The sequence below is a fragment of the Protopterus annectens genome, chromosome 8.part0 (assembly GCF_019279795.1).
Source record: "Protopterus annectens isolate FY-2018-M chromosome 8.part0, PAN1.0, whole genome shotgun sequence".
Lineage (NCBI taxonomy): Eukaryota > Metazoa > Chordata > Ceratodontiformes > Protopteridae > Protopterus > Protopterus annectens.
This window is the reverse complement of record NC_056741.1, coordinates 1027464580-1027478569: the sequence shown is the minus strand read 5'-3', so window position 1 is coordinate 1027478569 and position 13990 is coordinate 1027464580. Positions and strand designations below refer to the sequence as shown.

At 40.9% G+C, this 13990-nt stretch overlaps 1 protein-coding gene across 1 annotated transcript in view; it reads right to left on the bottom strand.

The window, feature by feature from the left end:
• GRAMD1A (GRAM domain containing 1A) overlaps positions 1–13990 on the bottom strand; it is a 1293980-nt gene that overhangs the window by 75222 nt on the left and 1204768 nt on the right. Inside the window, exon 16 of the mRNA XM_044079359.1 lies at positions 12312–12323. Within this exon, the coding sequence (XP_043935294.1) occupies positions 12312–12323 (12 nt within the window). The remainder of the gene's footprint in view (positions 1–12311; positions 12324–13990) is intronic.

The following is a 13990-nucleotide window of genomic DNA, read 5'->3' as shown; positions in this document are numbered from 1 at the left end:
ACGGTACAAACAATGGCTGTAACATATTACACACGTGGGTACCTGACTGTTCACATCATGCTGCTGTCATGCCCACAAACCAGCACCATGAACTACCAATCTGTGCTTTCATAAAGAATGTCCGTGACTCACAGATAACAGGGTGTACAGACTACTGCTTAGCACACTTTGTCACTCAAGCCACTGTCTGCTTTAAAACTGTATCTCACACACACACACACACACACACACACACACACACACACACACTCATACACCGATACATATTCACAATGATCAGCACACAGAATGCTTGCAGGAGGATTGCTAGCATTAGGGTAAGTGGTCACATTTTACAACACAGAGCTTCTCCAGCCAATACTAACATGTAGTCATGCAGTAATGCAGTTTACAAATATAAAAAAATACTTACAATTCTTTCTGTTATATCTATTATACCTGTTGTGACAGTACAATACACACCATGAAAAAACAGTCTAAATCCCTGGGACACTCTTGTGTCTTCCTGTGTTTGTCATGGAATGACTTCCCAGCCCAACTTGACTATGCTATTTTATGGTTCATTTCCTAATTTACTTATGTTACACCAGTGTACTGCACTATCAAACCTAAACTGGATGCAAAGATGTCACAAACTGTGACTACGGGTGAATCTAGACAACATCTTCGAGTGAATCTATCATGTCTAAGTGCAATAATGACAACTGTGTATCACCAGGCAGCACTATGGTCAAGCAAAATAAAGCCTTGATTACAACCCAAATGATCCAGGTTCCATCACAGGCCTGGGTGTTACAGAAGCCAAGAAGGAAGGGTGGTAGTGACTGGTCACATCCTGGGGACTGTGGCTGTTGGTAGCAGCAGGCAAAAGGTATGCAGCATCATAATTAGGGATCTGTGCTTGGCCTGGCCAAGCCTGTAATGGTAGTCTTTTTATTATGCATGTGTGGAAGTACGCATTCAAAGCTGGGAGATATCAAAAGTCCCTTCAGTGAAGCAGGTGCACACATCTGTCATTGAGGGAGGGGTTAGGTTTTACTACAAAAATGCCCCTCACCCAACCATCATGTATCATGTGGCCTTGTGAGTAGGGGAACTTTGCCCATTTTGTATCCTGGGGATCAAATTAGGGTCTACTTCAGTCTGATGAAATCAGATGGTCCCAGTCTGGCACAGTTGTTAATCCAGAATTTCAGGCCACCGGAATGAAGCTGCAATGTGCCTCATGACACAGAAGAAGAACCAAGTCATAACAGGACATAAACTACTTTGATACCGGTCTGGATGACAGCTTCCTGCAGATGGCTTTCACTTCATCCACAGAAGGGACCCTCATGGACAGGGATCGAATGAGTTCCAACACTGATGGTCTGATGGACAGCAAGCAGGTATGTAAAATAGGTATAAAATGGCGCTGTCACTGCATGTAGCACTGTGAACATTTACTGTGATTTTTTTTTTCAGATGTTTAAATCCTGCAGCAATAACAACTCTAGAATGACTGCCATGCTCCATTACTGTAAGTCAATATGACTGGATGTCATATGCCTGCTTAATGGAAGCTGGAGGATGCACTGACTCATATGTGCAAGTGTAGCTGTGACTACCTAGCAAATGTCAAGGCTGTTCAAGTACATTTAGAACACCATCTAGGTGAAAAATAAAAACAATGTGATAAAACACACCTAGAAACTTTATTGCATCAGAGTGCTTTCATCCATCTACGAACATCCAGGACTTCATCAAAGATAACCATAAAATCAAACATCCTACACTCAAACAATCAGTAATGGAGAAAGGTGCTTGGAAAGACATGTACAATGTCCACATGGCCTGGGATTCAACATCCACAGGAGTGATATGTAGCTGAGTAAAATGTCATGTAGGATGCTGTTGCGTGTGCATACCGAGAAGTACTACATATCCTTGCCACAGAGTCCTTTCTGATGGTATACAGAAGCACTACTATGAAAAAAAACATATACATGTAGCATAAACAAAGCATGTCAGTGTTCCCACACCTGTATTCCTGCACACCCAGTCTGCTTAAAACATTTAAACACAAGGCACCTCAAGCAATAGCATTTGGCTACAAAACCAAAACATGTGAGATATGCAAGTTCCTACCTGTCGTCTATGTGCAAGTCTCCACTAAACATGTATGTTGTGTCCTTGACACAAACATATATAAATAACAATATATCCCCGGGCAAAAATGCCTAAGTGTGTCCCCTGTAGCTCCTGGCCATAACTGCAGAATAGGTATGCCACTAAACCCAGGGTGCATTAACACATCTGTGCACTTCTGACCAGTGCCTTAGCGCATACCTGCACTCCCTATTTTTTAATTTCTCCAAATCCTACTTAGGGATAGAATCCATGTAATCTCAGGATAACCACTGCAACATAATGCAGTGTACTAGTACACTGAAAACATGTGCCATGCACAGTCAGGAACCACATCTGAAACTTACTTTCTCACCTGTCCACATTCACCAGGAAGTGCACCAACACTGGCTACAGAACACTTTTGAACACTGCAATTGGAATGTCCCCTGCAATCAGGAGGTACAGGGATATACCCAAGGACTGAGTAGGCTGCATTACTTGATAAATTTTAGTAATTCCAAAGGTGTTCCCCACATGCAGCTCACATGTTATTGCCATTAATACCGGCCACCTACTCCCTATATATAATATACTGTCTAACATCCACTACCTATATATAATATACAGTCTAACATACTGTGCTTTGATATTGAATGTGTATGTCCATGGCACTACAAAAGCATACTCTTTCACAGTAATCGGAGCCCTCACAGGCAGGAACAGCCAAAAGTGCCCACCCCATCCAACACTGCCATATACAGCATATTAAAACAAATAAGAGATTTATTTCTATAATTTGTAGATGGATACTCAGACACACAAAGCGAAACGTAACAGTGTAATTGATCACTGCACTCACACACACACACACACACACACACACACACACTAGGGACACAAATATGCCTGGTTCACAGACAGCTGTACGATGTGCCCACTTGCTGCCTGTTCCTCATTTCCTTTTGATATGTATCCAAAATCTGGAACCCTCTACCCAGTCACATACCTACTATCACTTCCTTGATCCAGTTCAAAAAATCATTAAAAATGCATCTCATCAATAACTGGCTATGCTCATTCTTCTCACGAGGTTAGACCTAGTGCTGTGTTACATTTCCACCATACTATTCTCACTCAATGGTTAGGTCTAGGTTATGAAATGAATTATAAACATACAACATAATAAAAATGAATTTATGTGCTTGGGCTAAAGGAAAGTCTCTCTGTTGATCAGTGGCAGTGAAAAACATTGAGCAGCCTGCCTGCACCTGTGGGAGTGGTTACTGACTTGAAACTGTAGTTTTATTGGCCATTTTCGGTCAATTCCAAAACTCCTTCATCTTCCTCTCTTAAAACCTGGTTGCCTCGTGGTTTTGGCGTCTTTTCAGGCTTGTTGGCTGTTGGTGAAGCATCCACCAAGAGGAGAAAACGCTGAGAGAAGAAAGGAGCCACTTTTGAGACTTATTTTTCCTCTGTTTATTTGCTAAGTTTTTCTGCATAGCCGCCTATTTTGAGCATTTTCTGGCTTGTTAAATTTGATTTCTGCATTAGTAACTGTATTTAGAGCACAACCTAGAGCTGTTTACTGAATTTCCTGTTTGCACTTATTTTTAAAATCGTTTTTTTCTCAAAACTTGCATTTTACCTGTCTTTGGCCTAGCACTCTTGTGTGGGGTCATTTACTGCACTGTTATAACTTGCTGATACTTGTTAACCTCTGCTATCCTCTGAAAAAACAAAAAAACAAAAAAAAATCTTGCTTTTTTCCCACTTTTCTGAGATTTAAAAAAGTTCATTTACAGGCTTGCTGTTCTTGAACTGTTTGTAAGTTTCTGTGAGGCCATTTTTTGCTTGGGCTAAAGGAAAGTCTCTCTGTTGATCAGTGGCAGTGAAAAACATTGAGCAGCCTGCTTGCCCCTGTGGGAGTTGTTACTGACTTGAAACTGTAGTTTTATTGGCCATTTTGGGTCAATTCAAAAACTCCTTCATCCTCCTCTCTTAAAACCCCCTTTTGCGTGGTTTTGCGAGTTTCTGAGCATAGCGCAACAACGGGCAGCGCCGCCTAATTGGGTTTAAACTATTCCTGGCTCCACAAAGTCTGCTCTTCACTTTTTCCCTTAGAACTGCTCTCTCAATTTAAACACCATATTCTCATTCTAAGGCCCTTCACTGGTCCAATTAAGTAATCCTACAAGTTAGCACTATTAAACCATAAGCACTACTTACTCTTATACTCTCTACGATTACCCTGTCCTCTATTGGTCCATCTTAAATTCAGTTTCCCTGTTACTCTAGCATGTCCAAAGGTCAGTCAATGGTTTCCTCTCCAGTCCAGCTGGTGAATCTGGGAATTTTGAGGCAATGTTACAACTGTCTCATGTACACGGACAACCCTCTCCTCCTCCAAACAGGTTCAAATATATGTGAGAGATGCAACTATTTAGCCAAACTGGAGGCTGAGCTCTCTCATCTCAAAACTGGTGTAACCAGTCAGGAGGAGAAGGTAACCTCACACAACACAATTCCAGTATCACATATTCCCACCACATCAGCGAACCAAACACATAAATACACAAAAACATACTCGGAGGCTCTAAATAAAAATCTACCTAAGCAACAGAGACCTCCAAAGCAGACATCCAAGCAAACGCTACCTCAAAACAAAACACACACAACACATAACCCACAAAGTCAGTGTGCCAAGCAGCCACAGCCCTTAAGGCTGAATAACACACCTGATACTCTTGTTATAGGTGACTCTATTGTCAGACACACTGACGTCCCGCTCACCAGGCTGAATAAAGAGAAGGACACGGTGAGCTGCCTGTCGGATGCTAGGATCCAACACATAACGCAAGCACTCAGGTCACTCCAAAGCAAATACAAATATGACTCAGTCATTGTACATGCTGGTGTGAATGACCTGAGACGTACCTCCCTGGACTACATGAAAAGATACATAGAGGAGCTCTCTGATCATGTAGCCCAGGCTGGTATGACCCTGACCTTGAGCAGCATCTTACCCTCACCTAGAATGATGGTACAGTACAAAGACAAAATGATCGATTTTAACAATTGGCTAAAATTTTGGTGTCATTCAAAGGGGATCCAGTGTCTGTCAGCCTGGGATGACATGCTCGACAAGCCACGTTGCTTCGCTAGGGACGGCTTGCACCTGTCACCACTGGGCTTTCGGATATTGGCAAAGGCTCTTGCCACCCCCATAGTGCCTTTTTTAGGCAAGGCTCAAAAGTCAAACCCACCCCCATAGACAGCACAAGGAACAAGAAACTAAGGGTAATGCTGCCAAACGCCAGAAGTCTTAACCTCAAGATGCACGCACTCGAAGCTCTCCTCAGTATGGAGAACATTGATATCTGTGCAGTGACAGAAACCTGGTTCAAGGCTCCAGAGAGCACCCCAGCACTACCAGGCTATACCTCGTATCATGCTTTTCGGCCCCAAAACCCGGACCGAACCACAAAAGGAGGGGGAGTTTCCATATTTATCAAGGATATCCACACCTCCAGGTTAGTGGCATTGCACGAAGTATCGGAGACCATCCATGTGCAACTAACAGTGGGCAAGACTGCTTTTCAGTTTACAGCATCCTACAGACCACCTTCTCAAAGTCAGGAATCCCATTCCGCCTTCCTGAAAACATTGGAGAACATGAAGATCTCTCCGAACACCATTATATTGGGCGACTTCAACTACCCAAACATTGACTGGGAGTACTACTCAAGCCCCAGCACCTTAGCCCAAAGATTCCTGGAAATTATAAACTCAAATGCTATGGAACAACTAGTCACCACTCCCACAAGAGGGAACAACATACTAGACCTGATCATTACCAACATGGGGACTCTATGCTCCACACCAGAAGTATATCCCTTATTGGTAAGATCAGACCATAAATTAATTTCACTGGATGTCCACATCCGACCCCACCCCAGCCCAGAAAACCACAGTGAAAAACTTCTCAAAAGCGAACTTCTCACTTCTCAAAACTGAAGTGGAATCCTTCAAGGCCCCAGGGCCAGTGGAAACTACAGCCCAAACTGCAGAATCCTATATAAATGCATTCTACGGACATCTCCAGGAATGCATGGATCATGCTATCCCAAACAAAACCAAGGCCTAATCATCCAAAGGCAGGCGTCCAGTCTGGTGGACCCCTGCCATAAATAAACTGTACAACAGAAGGAGGAAGCTACTACATGATAGAGCAAAATCCTAATAGGGAAGGCATCTCTGATCAGTACTAGCAAAAAATTACGATCCCTCATAAAATCCTCCAAGGCCAGCTTCGAGAGAAAAATTGCACAGGACACCAAAGACAATCATAAGGCTTTTCAGTTATGTTAGAAACCTGGGATGCAACTCCCAGACTTGTTCTGAGTTGATTCTAAGCGACAAAAAATACACTGAACCCACAGACATCGCCAATATCCTGGCAGACAGGTTCAGTGCAAACTTCTCCACCCCCCCCAAAAGAGCAAGTATCTATCCCAGCAAAGGGCTGCCTCCCAAACATCTCAGATGCTCAGGTGAAGGCTGCCCTCTCCAAAGCAAAAAACACTGCTTCCATGGGACCAGATGGCGTCCCAGGTTGCGTCCTACATGAACTACAAGAGGAACTAATCCCTCAAATAAAACAGCTATACAATATCAGCCTCACTACAGGATATGTGCCCACAGAATGGCGTACAGCAACAGTGGTCCCACTCCACAAAGGTGGAGCATCTACGGACCCTGGAAACTATCGCCCCATAAGCCTGACTAGCTTAGTCTGCAAGGCTATGGACAGGATCATCATGGAGCTTATAAACAAAGACATTGGTGACCTACAGACACTAGATCCTACCCAGTTTGGCTTTGTCAAGGGCAGATCCTGTCTTTTGAACCTGGTTGACTTCTTTGAAACAGTCACCAAAGCCATAGATGAAGGGAAGGTAGTCCACACAGCCTATCTGGACCTTGCAAAGGCATTTGACACAATACCCCACTCGGGCATCATAGATAAGCTATCCAGCTTAAATATAAACCCCTATGTCACAAGATGGGTCGCAAACTGGCTCAAAGACAGAACCCACAGAGTGAGAGTTGCTGGAGCCATGTCAGACTCGAAACCGGTCACAAGTGGCGTCCCACAGGGTTCTGTCCTGGGACCACTCTTGTTCGGTATATACTTTTCCGAGGTACAGGCAAACGTGGGAGGACTATGGCTCACCAAGTTCGCACACGACTGCAAACTGGGCGCCATAATCAACTCTCCAGCTGACACAAACATCCTTCAAAAAGGTCTCACAGAGCCAGATAACTGGTGCCAGCGCCATGGTTTAAAGCTAAATGCCAAAAAATGTATAGTCATACCCTTTGGCAAAAACAATGTGCCCACAAATTACCACATAGGCGGAAACCCATTAAGTACAGAGAAAGTTATTAGGGACCTGGGGACCCAAGTTGATAGCGATCTCTCCTTTGAAAACCACATTGCCAAAGTGGTTAGAAAGACCTTCTACATAGCCCACCTCATCACAAAGGGTTTCACATCTAGATCAAGAGAGGTAATCGTGCCCCTTTATTCATCCCTCATCAGGCCCATCATAGAATACAATGCCCCTTTTGGGATGTAACTTACCCGACACCTGCAGCAATTAGAAAGACCCCAAAAGTATCTCACCAAGAGGATCAAGGGTCTCAAACAGATGCCATATGTTGCTCGGTTAAAAAAACGCCAGCTCTACTCAGTTGCATACTGCCTACTTCGAGGCGATCTATGCCTGACATACAAAGGTATGTCAAATCCAGAATTAATAGACAGGCTCCACCTCAGTAAATCTAAATCCCTTAGAGCCACACGCTCGAGGGACTTAAACCTCAGCACAGAAATAAATAGAACTTGCTGGAGGGACAGGTTCATAACCCAGAGGCTCCCTTTGCTCTGGAATAGAATTCCAGTTCATGTGAGGCAGAGCACCTCACTGAATCTCTTCAAGAAGAATCTCGATAAGTGGATGGGGGATCGTAGGTTTGTCCCAGGGATTACTCCCGTGTCACTATTAGACAGAGGCACAGTAAACTAAACCTTAAAAAGGGCACAGTATACTCAAATCAAGGGGTGGCGTAAGCCATACAGAATTGGGCTAGGCTTATAATTGCCCCAGGGCAGATAGCCTAGTATGAACCTATGAACCTATGATCTAGACACTAATATTATCTATTAAATGTATGTTATACACGTCTGTACAACAATGATGTTTTATCTTTTTAGACTAATGAATCTAGTATTATAGTATTACAACTGTGTTTTTACTAACTGTTCCAGATATGTCCATACTTAGTACCTGATTTATAACTCCCTGCATTTTTTGAATGTTAATTTTCTTTGCAAACTTTGTATTAATTTGTATTACATGTTATTGTTCTGTAGGGAGCTTTTATTTTTCAAACTTTGTATTAATTTGTATTACATGCTATTGTTCTGTCGGGAGCTTTTCTCCCCGGGCCTCCACTGAAAATGGACCTGTGTCCAGTGAACTATCCCAGTTAACAAATGTAAAATAAATACATAAATGTCCAGTATGTAACTAGTACAAGAAGCTCCTCCTTTCTGCATATTGTTCATCGCCACAGAAATCCAGCATACTACTGTGCCAAAGAAAGGGATGACAGGGTGCACAGGAAGACACTCAAGTGTGCCACACCACTGAAGCAGATGGTATCAGTGTGAATTATGCTTCCACCCAATACACTACCAACTGACTGTGATGGCTGCAGAGGCATATATGTGGCTTAGGAGATGTTAGTCATGTATTTAAATGGGACACCACTTATACAAAGTGACATCACAGGAAGGAATGCTGCTTACTTTAGTTACCCAAAGCCTTTACCTGTCTGTCCTCCTGTCAGTAGTTGCTTTGCATTCTACTGTGGTCCACTCAGAATAACCAAAACAATGTAAATATACCCAGTTTTTCATCTGTATATAACATATCATTAGCGTGGGTCTCCCTTATGAATCATGCTATACAGCAGCCTTCCTAGGTCTACTTTAAATAAATAAGTACAGCAACCCACATTTGTCCAAGAAATGCAGGCATGCACATATGAATGAATATGAGTGCATTTATAAATAAATAAGTGTGACTCAGAGAAACTGCACTGACTGGGGCTAGTCAGATTGCCACATGGCATAAAATTCTCCTGAGATGCTTCTGCATTCTTATCCTATGACCCAAAAATGAATGTTTATCAGATATAGACTTCTTTACTGATCCCCTGTTTCAATGCACTAAAAGCACTGTAATCATTTGTTGACTCTTAACAAGGGCTGCCAAAAGCAGTTAAGCAAGTCTGAAACAAATCACTCACATTTTTATACCATACACTGTACATATTCTCTAGATGACCTCCCTTATGTTTAATAATACAATGATAGTTACACAATGTATGTATGTATGTATGTGTCTTTCGGCTTTTCCCGGTTAGGGGTCGCCACAGCGGAACTCCGGTCCGCTAATGATTGGCAGTTGATTTTTACATACCGGCTTGCCAGGCCTGACGCACAACCTTCAACGAAGGTACGCCCATTCACACATGTCTCCATGCAGAAGACGCTCTAGCTGAGAATCGAACCAGAAAGCGTCTTACTGTGAGGCGACAACGCTACCGCAGCACCACCAATGATAGTTACACAATAAAAATATATAAATACATAAACTAAAAAAAGGTGATTACAAGGCCCAGAGAGCAGTTATTGCTCTCTTACTGAATGTTTATCATATATAGACTTCTTTACTGATCCTGTTTCAATGCACTAAAAGCACTGTGATCATTTGTTAAATCTTAACAAGGGCTGCCACAAGCAGTTAAGCAAATCTGAAACAAATCACTCACATTTTTATACCATACACTGTACATATTCTCTAGATGACCTCCCTCATGTTTAATAATACAATGATAGTTACACAATAAAAATATATAAATACATAAACTAAAAAAAGGTGATTACAAGGCCCAGAGAGCAGTTATCGCTCTCTTACTCTGCAGGCCTGCTTTTCAGCTTAAACACTTCCAAATGGAACATTATGGCAACTCAAGGTGATGCAGTTTAGGGAATTATTCACCAGATGGCAGTATACTCTTACATCATCACTACATTCTTAATGATGGCTTTCATTGAAATGGCAAAACTACAGTTGTCCTACATGGCACTAAGTTAGCTCCTGGGGTTTTGTGTTACTATGATTCTACAGCTCAAGTTACAGATAGCTGAAAAGAGCTGTACTGTCCCAAGATAACCCAAGAAGTAAATTACCCCTGCTAACAGCACAACCAGAAGACTTGTGCTGTCCCGTGGCTAAACCCAGTGTTTTTATTTCATATTTGATTTATTTGCTACTTGAAAGTGTTAAAGGGCTGATTGAGACAGGGCTCATTTTAGCCATAGCTCTGGCTGTGTACATACAAATAAGCAAAGATACATTATACAAAGGCAGATGCATAATGACAAAAACAAAACAAATGGTTTTATGGATATTATACACAAGTTTGCAAATATGTACAAAGGTGGAATCAGTAAGCAACACCATATTAACAGCAGTACAGTCTTGTCCCAGTTTTACTCATCACAAAATAGATAACAGCAGGTTTACGACTCTCTTCCAGATACAATTATCAGCTCTCTTGCCACTAATTACTACACCAGCTATACGTAAAAGATGCAGTTATGAACTGCAGTGATCTGATAACAGTAGCTCAGCATATATGTAACTATGACTATCTAATAATCTGTAGTCATTTAAATTTGCTTCTTTTATAACTACTGTGCTACAAAGCAGAATATATGAAATTACTTAAGCAACCAGTAATGTCACTCAGTTTGAAAAGAAATACTACTCAAAGCTTTTAAAACTTAACAATGGTAGTTTTGCAGTCTGCAACTCACAGTTCACTAAGTGTCTGATTATATATATATATATATATATATATATATATATATATACATATACACATATAATGTGTATTTACAAACACACGCACATATAAATATATATATATATATATATATATATATATACACACACACACACACACACACACACACACACACACACACACACATATATACACATACATACATACATATATATATATATATATATATATATATATATATATATATATATATATATATATATATATTACGCAGCACATGGCTCCTACTGCGAAATCCAACCTTCTGAAAGAAATCAATCCAAGTTTCCTGTCTTTACATGTCTTTTGTCTGTTGGATGTTGTAGCCCTTGTTTCACATTAAACAACAATCTGACAATTAACGAATTAGTAGATGTCCAACATTAAATTAAGTAGTCACTCAATTATTCACAGAACATCATACAGATGGCTTCGGCTTGGGTGGTCTATAAGTCGGGCCCTCAGCACTAAGCTCTAGTTTAACTCTTGCAAGGAGCCCGTAAGAAATATGTGCTGTTCCATCCTCCAAGGAACTGTCATCCCAGAACGCCAACAAGCTCACCAATCCCTAAGGTGCTGGCTCAAGACCTCCTTGTAGGAGGAAGGCTATGTCTGTTACTAAACAAAACACAATCCAGCAGATACACAACACCCCAGAGCAGGGCGTACATTGCACTTGTTGCTGTGGGGAAGCAATAGTAGACTTCAGACTATGGGCTGCTAATAAGCTTCATCCTGTAGCCATGTGTTTAAGTCCATTGGTCTCTGGTGCTATACTGCATGACTTCTGATTCACTCCTGAAACAGGCACTCCTGTCTAATCAGCTTAACCAGTTAATATATTAACAATAATTAAAAACTCAGCTGACTAGGTTTGGCAGGGTACGTAATGTATGTCACCTGCCTTGATATAATATGCCCTCACAGGAAAAGTACCTTAAAAAGGAATAAAAATACAGCTATAAGAGTAACAACTGTATTAAATGACCGATATCTGCCCAAAGTGTCAGTATTAATATAGTAAACTGTGAAGGGTTTTTAATTTTATATACAGTTTTGTTCAGAACCTTGCGTATCTGATATACAATTTTCTAATGTGCTGGGTTATTAGCCTGCATCATAAAAACATTCCCATCTTTGTTAGAAACCACCTCGAGTCCCCCCTTCTCTTCTCCCCATCGCATGCACAAAAAAACTGCATTTGCTGTGGAATACAGTACCTCACACAGATCCTTAAAACATGCAGGCATGAGAAAGAAAAAGGAGAGAGAAGAACATTAGAGTCTGAGATGTAACATCTGTCAAGCAAACAAGACAAGCGGAAATCATAACTAGCAGAAATATTCTTCCTCCGAGTCTACATTGTACAAACTTGCGAGGTTTAAAGAAATCTTTATATACATTTTGATTTACTTTAATCAAGTATTCAAAAACAGTATCATAAACATAAGCCAAACACTTTCTTCTGATGTGGCTATACCTCATTATGTCATGGACAGTTTAAGATCTATGCTGCACTCTTCATATGCTAAGTTACACACAGAGGACAGGGTTTAGTGCATCAACAACAAAAACAGACACTGATTTCAACAAACATATTATGAGCAATTATTTTGTAATATATTGAAGAATTATAGTCAAAACAATTAGCATAACTCTCAACATCTTTGCTCAGTGATTAGAGACAAGTACAATAATGGGGGAGAAAGTCCCCAACTCAGGGAATTTTTAAATATTACTCTAATTCACTTAGAGAGTTAACAGAAGAGCAGTTTTTTTCATCAGTATGACTTTTTTTTTTTTTTGAAGAAAAAGAAATATGAAACTAATATCTGGAAGTACTGGCTGACTGCAATCATCAGGGATTTACCACACAAACTGTGAAAAAAAAACTACAGGTGACAAAGCAAAACTATTAAGCAAAATCGTTAAAGCTGGGAGCTCTATTTAGCAGTTGCTTTTTATTCATGAGCCAATATGATATTTTTAATCAAAAACACTTCCCCCATGCCACAACTTCCTGGCCTTATATTAGTGGTCAGGAATGAGAAATGGAGGCAGTGTATCTTTTTTCCTATACCTTTAAACTTCGTCTTACCTAGTAACTGGGTATATTTATGGGAAATACTGACCAGTACAAATTCTCCCCCTTCAGTGATACATACAGTTAATTATTCAATGGTGAAATGACATGTTAGGTCATGCTCACATTTATCGAGTTGTTGCTATTGACAGGCACAGCAAGGAGGCAAGTACAGACAGATGCAAGAGAATAATGCTTCAGCTGCATTCACTTAACTTGAACAAAGTTAAATGACAGAAATGAAAATAAAAGTGTCTCTGCCCAAGGCTGTACCCCCCACATCCACTGCTGAAACAAATCACCCCACCAGTCGATCATGCAATGACATATTGTCCACTCTGGCCTTTGTAGCTGACTGTAAAAGCATCAGTCAATCATGCTTTGATCAGAATAATGGTTATGAAATACCATAAAACATTTTCAGGAATTAGAAAAGCATCTCACACCACAGGTATGAATAAAAATATTTCTCCTATCGATAATTTCTAGCAGCACTGTACCGGGCATTAGTCACCTACTGTCCAACCATATATATATCCAGCCTTGTAAAGACAGATGTAAATAGCACACACACAAAATACTTCTGTTTTTTTTTTTTTTCCCCTGGCTTCACAGTGTAAGGGAAACCAAACAAGGCTCAGGACCGATTTTCACAGCCATCCATTGTGTTACTTATTCTGCCACAAACAGGCTGCTTCCTGTTAATTAAGCTGTGCTACAGCCCAACTGAACACTACAGAAAACAACCACCCAGCTGCAGCTAAATATAGCAACTCAGTTGATTGAACATAGAATAAACTTCTATTAGTTTCTAGA